The sequence below is a fragment of the Betta splendens genome, chromosome 1 (assembly GCF_900634795.4).
Source record: "Betta splendens chromosome 1, fBetSpl5.4, whole genome shotgun sequence".
In the NCBI taxonomy this organism is placed as follows: domain Eukaryota; kingdom Metazoa; phylum Chordata; class Actinopteri; order Anabantiformes; family Osphronemidae; genus Betta; species Betta splendens.
In genome coordinates, this window is record NC_040881.3 from 15065930 (window position 1) to 15085747 (window position 19818).

The 19818-nt window shown below is 48.1% G+C and overlaps 1 protein-coding gene across 2 annotated transcripts; it reads right to left on the reverse strand.

Annotated features, from left to right (window-relative positions):
• Positions 1-483: 483 nt before the first annotated feature.
• On the reverse strand, positions 484-16826 carry LOC129604550 (uncharacterized). Of its 2 annotated transcripts, XM_055511318.1 has the most exons (3): positions 16374-16826; positions 1815-1907; positions 484-650 (listed from the first exon to the last, which is right to left on the reverse strand). In XM_055511318.1, exons 1-3 carry the CDS (start codon positions 16824-16826, stop codon positions 528-530), a joined length of 669 nt encoding a protein of 222 aa, XP_055367293.1. In that variant the 3' UTR covers positions 484-527. The 2 variants fall into 2 exon arrangements, with proteins under 2 accessions (XP_055367293.1, XP_055367297.1); XM_055511322.1 differs by lacking the exon at positions 1815-1907.
• Positions 16827-19818: the final 2992 nt, after the last annotated feature.

Genomic DNA, 19818 nt, shown 5'->3' on the forward strand with positions numbered 1-19818 from the left:
GCACAACGGTAATTGTCCTGACAGTCGTGCAGCGAGAGGAGGCCGAGCTTCCTTACACTCACGGCTCCAGCGCTGTCAAGGTCCTTCTGTCCTTACTCCACAGCCCCTGGACACGGCTGGTCCTGTTGTCTGAGCAGATTAGCATTTAAAGAAGAGCTAAACTACGCTCAAACATGAAAAGCTTACACGCATTAGCACTAGTTGACTGCAGAGAGGAGGCCGAGCGACGCACGCATACAGTAAAGAGAAGAGATCGCAACTATTACAGATTAAACGCTGCGAGCTGTCGCGTCAGCGTTCAAGTGTGACATGAAAGTGATGTACCGTGGCCCAGAAAACACCTTCTCACCCACTGTGGCAAGAGCTTTGATGCACTGGAAGCACTGGGAGCACGCTGTGAAGATCACAAATATGAAAACACAGCCGAGCTGCTTTATATAATACAGTGTCTGTACACTTTATAGAATAAAGCCCAGACTTACATCGTTTTGCTGCTTATTTTATTGTTCTGTTATTTTTGCAAAGCTCTAATAAAACACTGACAGCACAATAAGGCGGTAGATGTGTTTCACGTGGAGTCTGGCTGCAGGTTCTCCGTCGTCCACGCGGCCAGTGGCCATGACCGGCCTTTGTGGAACATGATGAACAGCCTGAACAAATGAGAGAAGCTGGGTTAATATGAGCAGCGCGGATCGTTGTCAGCCGAGCTTATCAGCTTCCACTAACAACATCCAAAAGCATCAATAATTCATACAAGCAGATGCCTTAAATATCTGTTGTGTGGAGCATAAAAAGCCTGGACTGAATGATGGAGCGTCCTCCATCCTGCACATGCACATAAGGGAACAACACCTACTGTATGTTATTACCAGTTAACAACCAGGAAGTGGATGAAAAAATGGTTTCTGATTGTTCTGTAGTTTTTCTGCAGTACAATAATTCAGCATCAGATTCAATAGTATTTGTTTTTAAATACACAAACGCTCACAGACGCACGCGCAGAAGCAGCTACTCGGAGCCTCGAGGCCTTGATGCTGTTTCCATCGACACGTACAGTACAGGAAGATAGTTTGATGGAAAAATTTGGAAAAATTTTGCCCATTACGCGCTCCGTGGTTGGAGTTTGGCTTTCTTTACACAAAAGTAAAAATTGACTCGAGTACATGCGTGATCAGCATGAAGCGCTGCTAAAAGTGGCTCCTGAAAGCCCCAGCATTTATTTTTTTCGGTTGAGACCATCTCCACTCCAAATTGCCAGCTGTGGCTTTTAAGGCAGGCTGAGCGCGTGCTCCTAAATTGTTGTTGTCGCTGACTTTGAAGCAAGGTAATGGCACAAACATCACTCAAAATGCAATTACACCCCACCCTGTTCTTTTTGAGACGCAGTGGAGTGTTAAAGTGAATGAAGGGAAATGTAGTGTGAAACCAGTGAGGCTCCGTGGGCCGGGCTAATGGTTGGAGAGGAACCGGGCTCTCCGTGAGGACCTCGTCATCCTCCCTTCTGCTCCGTTCCTTTTCGAAGCCGCGTCACGCAGATGAAGTGAGGCCTCGAAGTCGGACGAGAAACAGAGGGGAATTTAGGCCATTTTATGAGATGACAAGTTCATCTGAGCTGGGGTGAAGTGGGGGTATCCCAGGACATGGGGGGGGGGGGGTTGTATGACATGAATGTGGATGCTGTGAATAAGCTGTGTTTAGCCCACTTATGTGTGTGTCTGTGTGTGCAGGCGCGCGTGTGTTGGGGGCATGTCACTATTAATTTCCTTCACTTTGGGCACCGTTTTAAGTTACAGGCACGAGCAGCGTCCTCTTACATGGCTGCAAACCCCTGCGTAAGCGGAGACAGCTCCAGTCGTCTCCTCCAGAGAGGCCGAGACTGAGGGCCAGATTATGGGAGAGCGAGGAATCTGTGGAGATGCGGTACAGACAGCACAAAGAGAGGGAAGAGGAACACAAAGAAAACGGAGGGGGGGGGGGGGGAAACAATGACGGGGAAAATATTAAGAGAAGGTGGCGCATCTCATGCAGAGCAGGCTGTCTGTGAGAATCACCGAGGGAGAGGAGGCAGAGAATAGCATGCGATGTATTGTTTTGTCTTCGCTTTGATTTTCTGCCCTCTGCAATAACACCCCTCATCCTGCACACAAAAACACACACACACACACACACACACACACACACACACACACACACACACACACACACACACACACACACACACACACACACACACACACACACACACACACACACACACAGTGACAGAAATACACGGGGATTGTTCTTCCTGTAACCAAAGACACATCCGACTGGTTCCGAGAGAAAAGAAATGAAATGTTTGCCCTTGTTTGCTTCTTAGGGTCTGTAATGTCTCCCAGGGGTCAAACTAATACCTCTCTGAGCACCATTTGCCAGACGAGATTCAAGACACACAGGATCTTGAGCGTGACACTGGCGTTAAAGTAATACACATGGAGAAGAGTAAAAGCATTGCACTTAGTGTACAGAGGCTGGAACAATGGAGGGAATCACAAAAAAGACGTTCAAAGCGTGTTGAGAAACGCTTCATAATGGGGATCAAGCTGTGTCTGTCAAGCCATGAACGGTTATATTCATGTCCTATGCTGTATCTATAAGTTCCTGGCTTTTCTCTTTTGAAACAAGCCTCACATGCATCATCATAGACAGCTGAGTTAGTTACAGTCTCGCTCTGCCTACACCTACACAGCACACGGGAGCGATTCATCAGAGGGGTTCTTCTGCGCTCGCTGCAGCGGGAGGACACACACACACACACACACACACACACACACACACACACACACACACACACACACACACACACACACACACGGAGGATGCTAAATGATTACCACCAAGATGAACGGAACTCAACAAGAACATAAATACATTTAGCGCAGCACAAAAACAAAAGTCGCTCCTTCAGCTCCGTGGAACCTCTCCCAGGTTCCTCTGTGGAACCCGGTGGAGGCCTGGTGCAGCTCCAAGCGACGCTGGGACAGGAAACCAGAGCGAGCGTCTCCGGAGACACCTCCTCCCTCGGCCCTTCATTCTCTCCCCTTTCATATCTTGCCTTTCTCCCCCTGTCAGGTGGACGCGAGTGCTCAGGGGTACACGTGTACAGCAGATGTGTGTGATTCGAGGAGTTGTTGAGTGTGTGTGGGGGGTGCAGACAGGCCCCCAGGCAGCTCTGCTACTGCTCTGAGTATTTATACAGGAGAAGCGGGAGGAGGATGCATTTGCATTTACAGGTGTGTGTGTGTGTGTGTGTGTGTGTGTGTGTGTGTGTGTGTGTGTGTGTGTGTGTGTGTGTGTGTGTGTGTGTGTGTGGCTTCCAGCTCAGGTGACACGTACAGTGAGGTCACTTTTATTTCCATATATATGTCTTTGTACATGTGTGCTCCTTCACATTCCTCCATTTCCATGTGTTACATTATACAAACTAAATAAATAACAGCGTGTGGTGCTGCATGCGTCCCTATGGGGAGCCATGAAAGCAGCGCGGGGCCGGAGCTCCAGCCGGCATGCGTGCATGTATGTTTCATGAAGGCGATGATACAAGGACTGCGTTGAGCAACATGACGTCACGGGGCTTCGGAACGCTTCCCAGCTGGTGAGGAATCCTTTGATGCCTCCGCGGGTTCAGGTGCCAGCGAGGCCACGCATGCTATGAGTTGAGCTCCACTTTGCCTCAGCTCAGTTCATCTGTGGTGAATGTGTAGTCTAACGCACAGTTCCCTTTAGAAAGGACCCTTTTAAATCCATCGAATAGATTTGCAGGGTCTTTTCATTTAAAAGTGAATAACCTACTGTATATAATGAGCTCTTAGTGGACATAATAACACTTTTGTTGAAAACCCTTCTATTCTGCAGAGGCCAGAATTATCTGTTTACTTCCTTTAATCAGGGATGTTTTGCAAACTGAAACTCGGGCCGGAGAACTAAGAGATAACAAAAGCTGTAACAGAGTAGTTTGTGCTTTATCATTTTCAAAGGTTGCTTTGTTTTGATGAAACAACACCTTCGGAGGGAACGCGTGCATTAGCCACAAACAGCTAAAATAACAAAAGCGGGGCATTATTTTGGAGTGCGAGGGTTCAGTAGCGTAGCGTGTTGTGTGCTAATAATAAGGACTAAATCGACAGTTATGATCAGGAAACGCCTGTGTTCGGTTTTTTTGGGTGGAACGCATTATGAGCCAAGTTCAGATAAGAGGTTCCTGTCATATTAGCAGACTCTCAGAACAACACACATGTCCCTGAGGGCGATTATACGCTTTTAATACTTGGACATCATCCGTGCAGCATAAACGAGCACACACGTAAACACAGAAGGAGGCTGAATACACACATGTGGTGTTAAAGCATCACCGTCCTCACACTCAGGGTGAAGTCTCAGTCCCTGTTTCTCTATGTCATTCTTCAAATAGACTCTATCTGATGGCAAGCATCCTAAACACACACACACACACACACACACACACACACACACACACACACACACACACACACACACACACACACACACACACACACACACACACACACACACACACACACACACACACACACACGCGCTTGCAAAGCAGATATCACACTGGTTTCTGCTGCATAATCAAGCTTAGAATGAAACATAAATTTCGGTCGCAGCTTGTAATATTGAAAATTCCTCAATGCCCAGAACGAACGTGGTTTAACAAAGGATATTCATTTCGGAGGGCACGCAGATACTCCCCTCTCAGGATGTTCTTGGGGACGAGCCGGAACCAAAGCAGCCCAAGTTTTTGTTTTTTGCCAGACAAACTCCAAAAGCGTGCACTGGTCCCAGCTGTCATTTCGCAGCCATGCGTAACAGAGACAAACAAACAGTGGGGGCCGCGCGCTCCCCGAACGCAGGCCATCGATCATAACACGGCACCACACGTTTCCTGGAAGAGGGAGGCGAGATGATGCGCAGAGGGAGAAACGTGGAGCCAGCGCACAGTGTGTGTGTGTGTGTGTGTGTGTGTGTGTGTGTGTGTGTGTGTGTGTGTGTGTGTGTGTGTGTGTGTGTGTGTGTGTGTGTGTGTGTGTGTGTGCAGATATGCTACATCCTCAAACGTTCCACCCAACCACCCACCAGTGGCAGGGGATGGTTGAAGGTCCCAGACGGCCCAACCTGCTTGCAACACCGCTTTCCACACCCCTGTCATTTCTCAAGGATAAGTGGTACTGTCCCATCCGCTTTCTGAGGCCGGGCGACAAACACGCCGATGATGAGCGACCATCCTCACACTGTCGGAACGTGTCATTGATAACCGTCGCATGACTGCGTCTCTTTTCGTTGGGGCTGGATTTGATCACTGGGTTCTGCAACAATTCTGAGGAGGCAGCTGTGGCCATCCTTGTTGTAGCCTACCGTTGCTATAGTTACGAGCCTTCTTCATTTGTAAAGCTGTGTCCGTGCCTAAAGCAGCAAGTTAATTAGGAGGAGGATTGACTAAAAAAGTATTCATTGGATTTTAGCTTAAACTCAATCACTAGATAACATAAAGACACTTGTGTGAGTTTAGCAAAAGCCTAAAGGAACATTTGTGTGTTGTTGGTTATCAACACTAATCCTGAAAAACGTTGCATTTGCCGCTAACTCATGCATCCCATCCTTACTTTATGTTGCATCAGGTGTTTTTGAGGATTTAGTTCATAAACCTGAGTCACGTTTAATTATCAGAGACGTTACTGTATTTGGCAAGAAATCAAATCATCTTTTTACTGAAATTGTTAGAAACATCATAAATACTTTAAAGCTTAACAGAAAGCAGTGGTTGGTATGAACATAATTACCCCCTGCTGGGTTTAATAAACAGGAAGACTTAATCTGTTATGATCAATGCCAGAAATAAACAAAGCAAACCAAGCACAGAGATTCCAGAAGAAGCGCTAATAATATTGGCGGTGTTGGGTTGCTGTGTGTGCAGCGGCGTACAGGATGAGTCCGGCCGCCCTCACGGCGGTTCTCTGACACATCTGGGAGGATGCTGCGGCTTTGGTGGAGGTGGAATATAATCGAGTAGGTGGTTTCAAATGAGGGGAGTAAAGAAGGAAACCTGTGGGGAGTACGAACGCAAGGAGATTAAAGAGGGTAAACAATATAAGGGGGTGGAGAGGGAGAGAGGAAGACTGGGATTAGATAAGCCTCCTTCTTCCTCCCTCTCCTCCCTCACACTCCCCCGGCCGCTCGCTCTTTTCTTGAGACTCTTTTACTCTCATCACCTTCCCCCTCGCTCCTGGCGAGAAGTTCAATCTTTGCATTTTCATTGTGGCTGCCCACACCAGTCCTCATGAAACTTTCATCCGCCCCCCCCCCCCCCCCCTTAAACCCCTCATCACATAGGCAACCGTGGATCTGGATCCAGCTCCCCAGGTGAGGAATGATGATGAGCGAATGCAAGGCGACCAGCGGAGATTTGCCATGCTGGTTGTACACGCTTGCGCTGAGGGCCGAATGGAGCCAGCGCTGCACAGAGGAGGGCTTGAGCTGCCTACATATCTGTGCTATAGCCCCAAGCAGAGACTGCAGCTGCTCTGATCGGAGGCCTTTTTGCTTCACCGACATAGAGACGTTTTGGGAAAAAAGCCTCCAGTGGATGGCGTTGGAGGAATCGGCTGCGTGCTCCAGGGACACGGCTCAAATAGCTACATATTGTGGCTTTGCAGACAAAGCAACATCTTGTGTTACACCCATTCAAACCAAGCTAATACACAGTATGTTAACTATGTAGACCTCAGTTGCCTATGCTCTACATACTACTGTATATCTGACTGTAAGTGTGATTGAATTTCTCGCTAGCGTATCGAGCCACTGCAGTGCCACTCACTCTGGTTGTAATTCATCCCGTGGAGGCTTTGAATATGTGTATGAACTTTAAATGCAGCCCGTGCTAAAGCTGTCAAGACATTTCTCGCCTCCTCTGGGGATCATGAATGTGCACAAATTTGAAGGCGGCCCGCGCGGCTTTCTGTGCGCATATTTCAGTGCGGGCCTGAGGGACGGCGGCGACGTTGAAGCGCGACAGAGAGAAGTCGGTCGAGGCCGCGGCGGATCCCGACTTCAGCTGCCTCTCAAAGCCAAACGCCACGCGAGGAGGGAACGGATGCCTCCTCTGAGGCGTTCACAGACTGTCTGAGAGCGCTGTTGCCGCTAAATACAAACACTTCCACCCAGGCCTTATCTTGCTTATTTACAGTAGCTCCTTAAAGCCCACCGGAATGTCAATGTGGCCCCATTACAGAGAGCGGGAGGGAGAGCGAGAAGGAGGGCAGATAAACATCACTTACTAAATACCAAATTACCATCGGCCGGCGGAATTTAAGGGGGAAACACTGCAATCATATATCAGGGTGACGGCTGAGTTTCCCTCTGTTGAAACAGGCAGGGTTGCCTATAATGAATCTTAAATGCCAGCGCCTGCCAGCGGTGCGGCCTTCACTCTGCCTCTGCTTCTCTGCTTCTCTCCTCGCTCTCCTCCACGTCTCCATCCTCCCTCCCTTTACTTTTTGATCCCTTATCAGAGCCCTGACTTCAAAAAAAAAACTTCAGCCTCCATCTCTCTCCCTCTACTTGTTGTATGTGGCATGTGTGTAACACAGCTCCATGGTTCAAGGAATGGTCCAAATTCTATCACAACCCTTTAGTATAGAAGCATTAAGTTGTCTTGAAGTTGCAGCCCAACCCAGACCTTGATGAAACAAATGAAACTCTGAGATCTGTCACAAACACTGGTTCTATACTATAACATATGCAGTAAAAAACAGAACACTGGCTCATAATGGCCTCAGCCTGTGACACTCACTGCTATTGGCAGCATTAACATAAAGAAGAGCATCAGCTCGTGTGTCAATAAACAGCTTCCATTGTTCCAAAGCTCAAACATGTATTTCTGAAATGTCTGAGCAGCTACAGATCCAGTAAACACTGATAAGCACATGTTCTGGGACTGCAGCACAAGGTCAGCTCTCCAGCCGTGAAATATCTTTCTGATGATGACAGAGGCTGTTTATCATTCACTGATAGGAGCAGTTTATGTTCAGTAGCTACGTGAGGCATCCGGTGAGCCCTGTTTCCTCAAATTAATTATAGCAGCACCATTTACTTTACTGTTGAAACCGTCAGCTAATTGTCTCCTCAGTGGTAACAGCTACTTAACTGTCTGCTACACGGTCAAATCCCACTGTGTGTGTGCAGTCCGACTCTGCTACCAACACTTGTGTTGTGGACGCTGCAATATTTTCAACTCCAGCTCGACTGAAGCTCTTTGTAATCAAGTGCTTGAAGCCCGAAGCAGGCGGAGGGGGAGATGAATCAAAATCGCTCCAACTCCCAATCATTTCAGGGCAGATATTGATAGGCAATGATGTGTACGTCAGTTCGACCGGACCCCCGTTCCATGATCACACCAACAGCGAGAGCACGGAGGAAAGAGAGGAGAGCTTCACTGTACGAGGCCTGTAAGACGAGGGGGGGGGGGTGTAGGGATGGATAAAGGAGGATGCAGCAGCGGGAGAGTGGATGAGCCCACATACAGGCAAAATGAACCTGTGCGAAGCATCAAAGGCGGAAACAGAAGGAGAGAAAAGGTGTTCAAGTAATGGAATGAGTGAGGCTGCGCGCGTCGGGGAGGGGGTGGATCGCTGGGATGAGAGGAGCCTGTCTGAGCGGCTACAGATGGATTAGCGTGTCTCCCGCTACCTGTGCGGGGGTCAGTGTTAAACTGCTGGGGCCAGATAAAGGACTGGCAGCAGCTTGAGAGTGGGCAAGCATTGACTGGTTACCTCATTGATTTAGCGGCGCGCGAGCAGCGAGCGGTGAGCAGAGTTCAGCCCTGTAGCGCTGTTCATCAATGTGTCAGGGCCTCGGAGCCCGCCGAGGGGCGCCTCCGCGGGCCGGGCCGGCGCCGGGCCGGGCCCGGGATGCACACGGACCATTTCATCTGTCAGAGCACAGCCCATTTACCGTACACCTGCACGGCGGTACCGGCGCGCCTGTTGAAGCGGAGGCGGCGTCCGCGTGCGGGAGTTAAAAGCAGCGTGACCTTCAGCTGAGTGAAAGCACAATGAGTAACTGGCAGCAACAGAAGCCATTTGGCTTCTAGAATGATAGTAATTCTAGTAATAAATGTGCACTTTGGCCAATAAAATACTCTTTACAGTGTCCAGTATATCAGACACACAAAGGGGGCGGGGCAAAAAACTATTTCTGAAATATTTATAACTGACTTCAATAAATATATCAGAAATAGTTTACATGTTTGTCTTTATTGCAATCTCCTTCCTGCTTTATACATGTACGACCACACCAGTCTTATTGATTCATTGATATTTATGTATTTATGCTTTATTTTTGCCTCAAAAAACTACCACTCCAGTGCTGCTCTTTATATCTCTGCACTTCTACCTCAACATGATGTTACACAGAAAGCGATTTGTCCATAAAGCAAACTTCAAACAGTAAACACATAAAAACACCTGGCTGTGCTCAGCAGAGCCTTTTTATTTCTTGTTCCGGGCCGAGTGCTGTTCTGACATTTGTTTTGAGGGCGGTGGTGGCGGTGTGGGGGGTGGGGGGTGGGGGGGGTGTGGGTGGATGGGAGAGGAACGGCCCAGGGTAGGATGTCTATAATTACATATTGATTTCTTGGGGGCCACTCTTCAGCCAGCGCCGTGAAAGTGTAGAATAAATCACGGGGCCTCTACGATAGCTAAGTATTTATTCTTTTAATTCTGTTTATGGTGATCTTGATTCATGCCCTCCAACCTTGGTCATGCTTTAGTGCGGCGGCCCCCTTCATGTCAGGGGAAAATCGCTGTGTGTGTGCGTGTGTGCTTTAGCCTTCTTTAGGGAGCGCGCTAACGTCTTAGCGAAAATGAAGTCCCTTCCAATAAAAAGCACTTTGTAATTGTTATTCCTTTCAATTTAGGGGGATTATTCCTAAAGGCCGAAGCCAGTGCAGTAAAACAAAGTCGGCTGCAGAGTGCTGATGATGATTACAATGATAATTGATGATGGTTAATAATTAGCTGGGGGAGATTTTCAAGGATAACGAGGCACGTGAGCAAGGGCAGACATCAAACTGTGTAGCTGATACGTCTCACCTGAGTTACTGCTCAGCACAGAGCAAACACACGGGGGCCAAATGCCTCCTCCACCATCATGGGACCGTGTTCACTGCTGCTCGCGTCCCCTCCGCCCTCGGCTTGTCAGCGACAGGTGTTCTTAACATTGAGCATGTGTCCCGACAAAACCAGAACCGACAGCGTGGCGTGTTTTCACAGGCCGACTGATAAACGCTGGGAATGAAAACAGCTGATTGCTCTGTTATACGGTACAGTGCAGCCCCGCTGTGGTGCCAGGGGCCAATTAAAATGGCCGAAGCTCCACTGTTTGAGCTCAGCGCCGCTGGAAAGGAAAGCTGGATATGAACAAATTTACGGGGACGCAAGTATTATTACACAAGTATTAAGTAAAAGATGTAAAACTGTGTTTGCAGTACATTTTTATATACCTTATACTTATACTATAAATGAATACATAAAAAGCTCTTGTGGCACAGTTTGATTATAGAATCCTAGTCCTGAAGGTTTCCACCGAGGTACAGCATGTTAAGAATAGGTAATACTGTACAGTATGTATAATGTGTGTACATTTATTTATAGGTGAACAAAAGCTTCTTTGGCTTTTAGTCTGACTTTAAATTGACCAACCTCTAAACGTGAAGCAAACGTGTGGATGGAGCACGGTGACGAGGGTAAATCGCAGCATAGATTCATGTGCAGCCTGACATCATTTCCCTTTTACTATGGAAGTATAATGTTTATAGTCTTTTAAGGCGGATCAATATTTTTATAATAAAAATAAAAGACTATTATTTCCAATAAGGTATGGGTCACTGGCAGTGATTACTGTGTATAAAGCTCTGCACTGTCAGTTGCCCCATCCCAATGCTTTGCTGGAAACCAGCCTCACACGTCACTGTACAATGAACTAAACCTTAAACATGCCTGTGAGGACGCCCATTTAAAATGAGCTGCTTTACCAGCTACAGCCACTGTAGTTATGTCACGTTCAACATTGCAGTTTACAGTAGTTGCCTAGAAAGGTTTACCCAGTAAGAATGCTCCATCTTATTAAATGACACAGTGTTTGACTGGTAGCACATCTAAACAGAGAGACCTTAGATAACCTCACATCTCTACTACTTTAGAGAGGGTTTAGGCTGCACTCTTTTTTTCAGCACCTGAATTTGATCAAGATGGAGGCACAATGAGAAGTACCATTAACATGATTTATAGTTGCCATCACGGTCGCTGTGGCAACCAAACTTTCAATACTCTCACCTCGGTGAAAGCTGTTTGGATCCCTATTGCTTGTCCACTAATGCACATCGGTGTCTGGGCGCATACAGTACATATGGACACACATACACACACGCACACACACACACACACACACACACACACACACACACACACACACACACACACACACACACACACACACACACACACACACACACACACACCCCTCCTCAGTGAAATCAGTGCAGTTCTCCTGAAGCCCAAGAGCTTGCGTAACACACTTCATTTGACACAATCATCGTGCAGCTTGAGCTAAAAGCATTGCACTCAAATATGAACTGAATTCATTTCCACTAAAATAAGAGAACAAAAACAATTCAATAAGCGCCTGAAATGACACTAGTTTTCTCCATCTACTGCAGCTCAGTGGCTGCGCAGCCACAATGAGTTATGGCTCGGGAAAAAAACGGAGACAGATCCAATCCACCAGGGCTGTCGCTGGACCTGATGAGAATAATGCCGCCTCAACTCATCTCTCAAGTTCCCGCTTGGCTCATGGCTGTTTTGCTCCTGTAGTGACCCATCAAAGTCAAGGTGAGCTTTGAGTCATGTCTGGTTGCTTTCCGCAGTCGCGTTGTCACCCCCCCACCCCCCCCCACCCCCCCCCCCGCTGGCATTCATCACAAGGCATCACCCCCCGACACAGTGCAGACAACAGCGCCGCGATTCGCACAACGGATTGAGACCAGCGAATGCATGATCCTGGTGGGAGTGGGGGTGGTGGCTTCGAGTGTCTGAGTGAGGAATGGGAGACTATCACATTTTATGACAGATCTTCTGTCAGAGTGAAGGCGGAGCTGCCGGCCGCTCAGAGGCGCTACACGTTCCATCCAAACGGATGTCTGATCCACTCGCAGTAAACAAAACCACTTCTCCAAAGTTGCTCCAAGAGCTTGTGTCGCGCGTCCTTTATAAATGGCTGCTCTGAATACATTTAACAAAAAGGCAAAACAAACGCAGTCAGCAAAAAAAAAAAAAAACTCATCTCAAACTGAGACAACTTTTATCTGTCAAGCGTCAGAATCAAGGAAGGGAACTTTCTGAATCCAAAACCACTCAGACCCAGAAGCATATTCCTGTTACTTTGACGCCGCCAAGTGTTTCTCACAGCTAGTTAGTCAAACTAACTACCGCAGTTCTACCTGTTAGTCAAACTAGCTGTAGATCAGATGTTCAATTGAGTCATTTACACCAGCTCTGAATATTAGCGTGTCATTGTTCCATGACAACTGAAGCCTCAATCATTGCAAGAGAATTAATACCATGCCATGTGACTGAAACAGCACCACATTCAAATTTGAAAGACATTTTGAAGGGCACCACCTCAGAATGAGAATTTAGCACTATTTTAACTTAACTCAACTTAGATCATTTAGCCGGGCTCTATTTTCCAGCAGCGCCTGGAACATTAGTCAGGATTGAATAGAGGCCTCTGAGGGTTCATCATTCTTGTAGCCTCACTGTATCTGGGTGATCTCCATTTTATTAGCGTCTACGCTAACGCCTGACTTTGTGTGCGCCTCCACTCTTTGTCCCCGTTGACTTTCACTCCTGGCGTCTCTCTCGTTCGTTCACCTCTTTATGAATTGGCTTCCTTACCTCGCTTTTGCCAGCAACGCAATTTCACCTCCATCCACAACTTTATTTACATCTCCCCCAATTCCCTGAGCAATAAAGGCCACAGCTCAAGGCAACTGCAAGGACGCGCGCCTGCGCGGGGGCCTCGCCGTCTACGTGCATGTGTGTGTGAATGCCTACGTGCATCGCTCTGCGTCTACACATACAGTCTGCACACACGCTCACATACAGTATTTCTATCTAACAGGTACAGGAAGCAGGCAAGAATCCCCCCTGCTCAGACCTTTAGACGTTCAGTCTGTCTCGTGCCCCTCAACTTCAGCTGGAGGTCAACTCCTCCCCAATGGCCTATCAGAACTTTACAATTAGTTGATTGAACCTGCCTCCAGTGAGCCATCTGCCTGGGCACACGCTGGAACCAATGTCCTCACCTGCCAGAGGCAATTAACTCTAAATACGACTCTCTCCACTCATGCACCGCAGTTCTACTCCCAGCAGAGTATAATAAGGTTGAACTGCGTTGAAGTTGAAGAGGGGGCGGAAAGCCTGCTCGTGGCCCCTAGAGGGTGATGGGTAATTACTTCCGTCAGATTTATACTGGCAGTCGTGCGGAATGGTGGACGAGTGTCTCCGACCCTCGTGGGCCGGGGGAACAGGGGAAGGCTTTTCTCGGCTGCCTTGGGTCAGCTGGGTGGGGAGGGCAGGAGGCCGGGGGGTGCGGAGGGGGGCGAGGGCGGCCGGTGGCGCGAAGGGAAGGTCAGGTGATTAATTCGAGAAGCGGCTCAGGGTCAGCCTCCATTGTTGGGGTGACGGGTCAAACGAGCGCCTCACCTCCAGTCGGCGAGAAGAGGAGCGACGGGAGGGGGAGGGTGGGAGGTGGTGAGGGGGAGACGCGAGCCGAGGACGCCGCCGAAACAAAAACACACATTCTGCGCGTTCTCCGGCTCCTCGCGACTGACATTTCAATTAAATTGCCATCACGGGTGCCAAGAGTGGTGTTGACTTCATATATCGCTCAGATGTGTGTTGTTGTTTTTTCCACTCTGAAGGATTTGAATTCATTCTGATATGTCCCTAAATAAAATGGGAGAACACAGATGTGCCAGACGCATTCTCAGGCATCAGTGACAGTCAGAAGCAAAGAAACCATAGATAAGAGCGGCTCAAATTAAAACGAGGGTCGTTCCTCTTCAGTGTTGTACATTTAGACATCGGCGTCCTTCGTTGGGTTCGTTTTGGATTCCTGCAGGTTTCTATTGTGTGAATGCAGCTCCATTCTCCTTTCAGCCGATAGAGCCGGAAACATGGCAGGTCTCTGAAGCGTTTCCCTGCGATGTTCCTCCCTCCTCGCAGCCTCCAACGCCGGGATCCGAGGGCTGTTTGAGTCGCAAAACGCCGTTTGGACACGGCGTCGCGTAACCCGGCGTCCTTGGGAAAACAATGAAGATGTACAGAATGCTAAGAGGCACGTGGGCGTGTTATTGATAGCGGCAGCGGGCCATCAATCACGGAAACAGATGGCCTATCAGCTGCAGCGGCTCGACATGTACACCGCGCGACGCAGAGGTGACCTCTGCCAGATAATGCAAGCTAAACGCGACGGCGCTCAGTGCAAGCGCGCGGCGCTAATGTGGCGCTATCGCTAGTCGTACATCCGCCCGCGTAGATAGCCTTCATAACCGTAGAGAACTACGAACGCCTTCTCATTGTAGGCCCCGTTCGACGGAGGCCAGAGTGAAAGGTGGGATTAAATGCAAAATAAATGATTAGCCTGTAACTAGCTGCCCATTGTTCCAGCGTCACGTCCTGCTTATCAACAGCTCCATGTTGGCTTTCACGCCACAAGGAAGAGGGGCCATGTCAATCCTCATTAATTCTCCCAGTGAATTAGAGGCAAAGTAGATAATAGGAAATTAATGTCTGCAAGGAGATACTTAAATTATTCAACAGTAACAGGATTATGATACACTACACTGGTTCCTTTCTGTTCCAGCCCCATCCATTCTTCCTCGCTTCGCCTTCTCCTCTTCCTCTTTATGGTGCCTCCATTACTTCCTTTAAATGCCAGCCACTGCTCGGTTTAAAACAATCTTTGTGTCTCTCCCATTGTTTTTATTACGCCTAAATGATCTCACTGTGAAATTGTGTTATAAAACGTTTGTTTTATTGATTGACCTTAATCCTTTCAACTGCAGCCTGGGCTCGTGTGTGAGAGCCCAAAACAGATCGTTGTTCGACATCAAAACGGATAAAATGAATAAATAAAATTACATCTGAGCTAAAAGTCATAAAAGCTTCTTTCAGTGGGGTCACAGAATGAAAGTGTAAGCCCTGATTTAAGGCAAACACGAATTAGCCCTCAGCTTCACAATAATAACATGACGGCAGAAACGTGCAACTCATTATTCTCTTCAGTTAATTGTTAATTTATTGTTCATCTACGATAGGTTATAGATACACGACACTATTAAGGTGTAAATAGCACCTTGGTTTAATTTTCACTGATTGCACAAGTTGAGCAATGTTTTATTCTGATATTAACAGCACGATGCTCTGATGATGGCTGATGGTGGATCAGTTTCAGTTAATACCTAATTACAGCAGTAATGGACACAGTTACATATTAAAGCCTCTACAGAGCCTCATAATTAAACATGTGAGTAATTGCATTTACACACAGCGTAGAGGTTCACGGTAAATAAGTGAGAACAAAAGCAAAAGGTTGCGCTGATGTCAGGGAGCCCGAGGACAAGTTAAACAGGAAGCATGTGATGAATTGGCTCTTTAAACTGAAACAAAACTGGGGAAGCGAGTGGAACAAAGAGACGCCGAGCGGCAGATATTTCCTCCCGGGGTCAGAGACAGAAGACAGGAGGGTGGGAGGAGGCAGCGAGCGGATGTACAGCGCCAGGTGTAATTAGACACTAAGAGTGCGGAATCTCTTACAGCGCAGTGAACGCGCAGGAAACGGCCGCGTTGCCTCCAACGTATCCTGTTTTATTCAGCGCCTCTTCCCGTTCGTCGGCCGAGCTCCGCAGCTGGAGCAGCGAACAGTGGAGGGTGTTATGAAGCGCCACCCAGCTGAAAGGTCTGTCTGCCACAACCCCACCTTTAAAAGGCTGCTGCTACTTTCATAATCAGGTGAGCAGGACATGGGTTTCTCCTGGTTTCCACAACCTGAGGGGAGTTATTGTCTGCAGACCTTGTCGTCACCCGTGGGTTGTTGCTGCTGTTGTTGATGTTGTTTCACATCTCATTTGTTCCCCTTCCATTTATTCGTCAGGATGTCTCTACGCACAAACAACACCACGGGATTTGTGAAAGTAATTGGTCTCAGGCACCTGCTGTGATATTTTAGTGAGGAAAGAAGAATGTACATACATTGACGAGTAGCTCGTTGGACGTTTTGTTTGTCTCTACAGGTTCCTGCAAACCCATCAGGATGCGCAGGGCGTCCGCGTGCTTTCCTGCAGTCTCAGGAGGGCTCTGCTGTGTCGCAAATAAATGGAGACCAGCTGTTACAGCAGCGGAGCAGGAACGGCCCGGCAGCTGGACTGGCGCTAATGCTCCGCGCAGAGATCCCTCCAGAATGATCTCCAGCAGATCCTGTCCAGACCGTGACATCACACGGAGACCTCCTCTAATACGAGCTGTTCTCACAGCCCAGGACCCTGCAGCTCCGCTCAGCTGGCATTCGGCAGGAACGGAGGAGCTCAACGACTCATGGGGCGGTGGTGAAAGTCTGGGCAGAGTCAGGTTTGATGTTCCTTTTGTGGGTTGGCGGTTTGGGTTGTGTATAGATTTTGACCTAAAATGATAAACAGCAAAATCCATTTTTAAGTATTGCCTGAATTATTGTTTTTATGGGTTTGAATATCAAGTATCATCATCTTACAGTGTGTGTGTGTGTGTGTGTGTGTGTGTGTGTGTGTGTGTGTGTGTGTGTGTGTGTGTGTGTGAGGTTCCCTGCCTCTCCTCTGATGGCGCTGAGGCAGATGTCATCACACTTATAAATAAATTCTTTTGCCAGGCCGGAGTCTATTTAAAGCAGCAGACTGACTAAGCCAGATGTCAGATCCGTTTTCATATTAGTCACAGCTCAGTAGCAAAGGGGATGAAGTAGACTGGACACGCTGGCCCACGGCCGCAGCCGACACGGGCCCGTCCAGCGCGGGAGATAGGTGGCTAAGAACCTGTGGCGCGCTGATGACACCTCCTTTTAAAGGTGTTTTTTTGTGTTTTTTGAGTCTTAACAAGAGACAATGTTTTGTGTTATATTGCAAAGCCTTTGTGGGTTTTATATCGTATACTGTATTAACACAGTAATATTGGGCTGTATACTGTACATAAAGTTTTATTTGATCACAAAGGTTATTATTTTTTGGACAAGATATTAAAATACAGCTACTGTAAATTTTCACAGGTCTGTTGGAGCGAACGCTGTAAAGTCAGTCAGGCATCTTAAAGCAGTATCTAAGATTGCGACGGTGTTTTGGGCCAAGTTGGATTTCACAAACATTGAAATGAAACCAATAAAAGCATCTCAAGGCTGCAACATTATAGTAAATCTCATTATCTATCCACATGTTTTTAATATTGTCCCTTTCATAATGTCACACGACACTGTGGCTCTTTATCTAACCCCAAGGAAACATCAGCATATGATGAGATGGAGCCATTGACTCACTCTGTTACTTCCTCTGTGGTTCGTTGACTCTGCAGGTGGATGAGACGATAACTTCAGAAGTGCTGCATTTTCCTCACTGTTCAAGTTTGCAGGTGAACTACGTACAGTAAGTGCTCATTAACTGCTGTTAGGGAACGGAATGGACGGGGTCCGTGCTTTTGCCACGCGTCCTCAATCAGCACCGGCAGATCTGTCAGGTTCTGGAGGAAACGCGCACCTGCATGAGCTGAACGGGTTCATCCGGGAGGCGACAGGCCTCTGTACGAAGCCCACAATGAGCGTGATCTAATGAGAACAAATGATGTGCTGCATATTGTTACACTGAGGTCGCTACGGTCACTTACCTTGGTACAAATGGACTGTTACTGTTGCTCGCTTGATTTTTCTATGCTGCTGGGTGAACAAAAAAAGCTTTAGGACCTGAAATAAGAGCCTCAACAGAGGAGGCAGACTGAAAAAAATAGAAATTACAAAAGCGCACGGGGGTCAGAGGTCTGCACTGCTGCCGGAGGACGAATTTAGCTTGAAGCTGGAAAAAGAGGCGAGGTGGCGACAAAGGTCAGCGCTCTGGTTAAAAAGGTCACCTGCAGGCAAAGCCAATCCACAGCCAGACACCAAACCACTTTAATAAAAGACACCAATCCAAAGGTCGAGCCACTGGCTGGGAAAATTGTTAGAGCCTGATTTTAAATTGCACTATTCTTTTTTTTTTTTTTTCATGAGAGAGAGAAAGAGAAAAAAAAAGAATCCATGCAGCATCAGGCACATTTGGTGCAAAGAGGTAATTTTTCAACTTTCAAGTATCAGATGAGGTGGATGTTTTAAACAGACCTTGAGCAGAGCTTGTCTGGACGGAGACACTCGAGGAGATTCCTGACAAAAGTACTTTTTTTTTTCATTTTTGCAGCATAAGTGCTCTTCAAAGACAGTTTTATGATTAAAACCTTCAGAGCGCATTTCATAACCCACAGATCAGAAGAAAGTGTTCCTCGCTCCTGGTTCGCGCTCTCCACCGGCCGCGCTGGACGGGCGCTCCGGCGGCGGTTCCTCGGCCCAACGCGAGGCGTGCGGGTGTTCGCGTGCGCGTTTAAAGGCGAAGCGGCGCGTCCCCCGCTGACCTGCGGTCCCCGCTGTGAGTCACACCGCGAGAAAGGAGCGCGAGTCAGAGCAGTGGAGCCGGCGTTCCGTTCTCTCTCAGCAAAGCAAATAAAAAACGTGACGCATAATTGAATGAAAGGCCTGTGACAGACACGTGAATAAGTAGAGGGGAGAGATAGTAAATTATAAAGATGAAGCCTCTCTTTTCCTTGCATTACAGATGAGGCTGATAGCGAAGAGCACATTCGTCCGTGGCGATTTGCGCGGCGCACGTGCGCCACCAGGTTCGCGCGTGTTCCTCCTGATTTATTTCCCGGCCGCCGCCTTTTCTCCTTATCCACGACACGGGTCCAGCCTGCCCGTAAACAACCCCGTGTCCCCCTCATTGGCGGCAGCCGAGCCTCCGATGGCCTCGTTGGAGACCGGGACCGGCCGTCACCAAGTCCACGGGGCGCAGAGCCTGGCGGCGAATTATCCACACAAGCAGAGCCGGGCTCAGGGGTGACTCAGAAGCAGGGACTGGGAACTCGGAGACCCAGAGAGAGATGGAGGTTGAGGCCAGAGCATGGTGATGCTCCAGGACTCCTTATTCTCACATCACCGCGCAGGGTGATTCCAGCAAATTCATCACGCGGGAGTCAAAGTCGTTTGGTGATGGAATCGAACAGGCAGGACACATTTTAATCCATTGCAGGTGTTGTAAACAAAGCTTCTCATGGACCGGCCGATGGTTTGTCACCCTAGTTTGAGGGAAAGCGCTGCAGCCTAATGATGGAGAACTGATGTCAGCAACGATGGTCTACTCAGCTTGTGTCACAGGATCACAACATGTTCTTGTGTGTCGCAGACACAGATGACTTCATCTTAAACAACACTGGTGTTGTTTTCCCAGGGATCCCGGGAGCAACACAATATACTGGAGGTACAGAGTCCAGAGTGATGGAAGAGTTTTAGGAGAGGAGCCACAGTGTTTATTGTTGGTTCTCTTCTTTCTGGTTATATAACCTTTAAACAGAAACTATGTCCTGCACAATATATAGT

What these genes read in the sequence shown, in the direction of transcription:
- LOC129604550 (XM_055511318.1), bottom strand. Translation starts at nt 16,826, where the DNA reads ATGGATTTTGCTGTTTATCATTTTAGGTCAAAATCTATACACAACCCA. An exon ending in CCAACGAGCTACTCGTCAAT is followed by an intron (nt 1,908 to 16,373) that starts GTATGTACATTC and finishes GCATCTCCACAG; the next exon opens with ATTCCTCGCTCTCCCATAAT. An exon ending in ACGCAGGGGTTTGCAGCCAT is followed by an intron (nt 651 to 1,814) that starts GTAAGAGGACGC and finishes TCATTTGTTCAG; the next exon opens with GCTGTTCATCATGTTCCACA.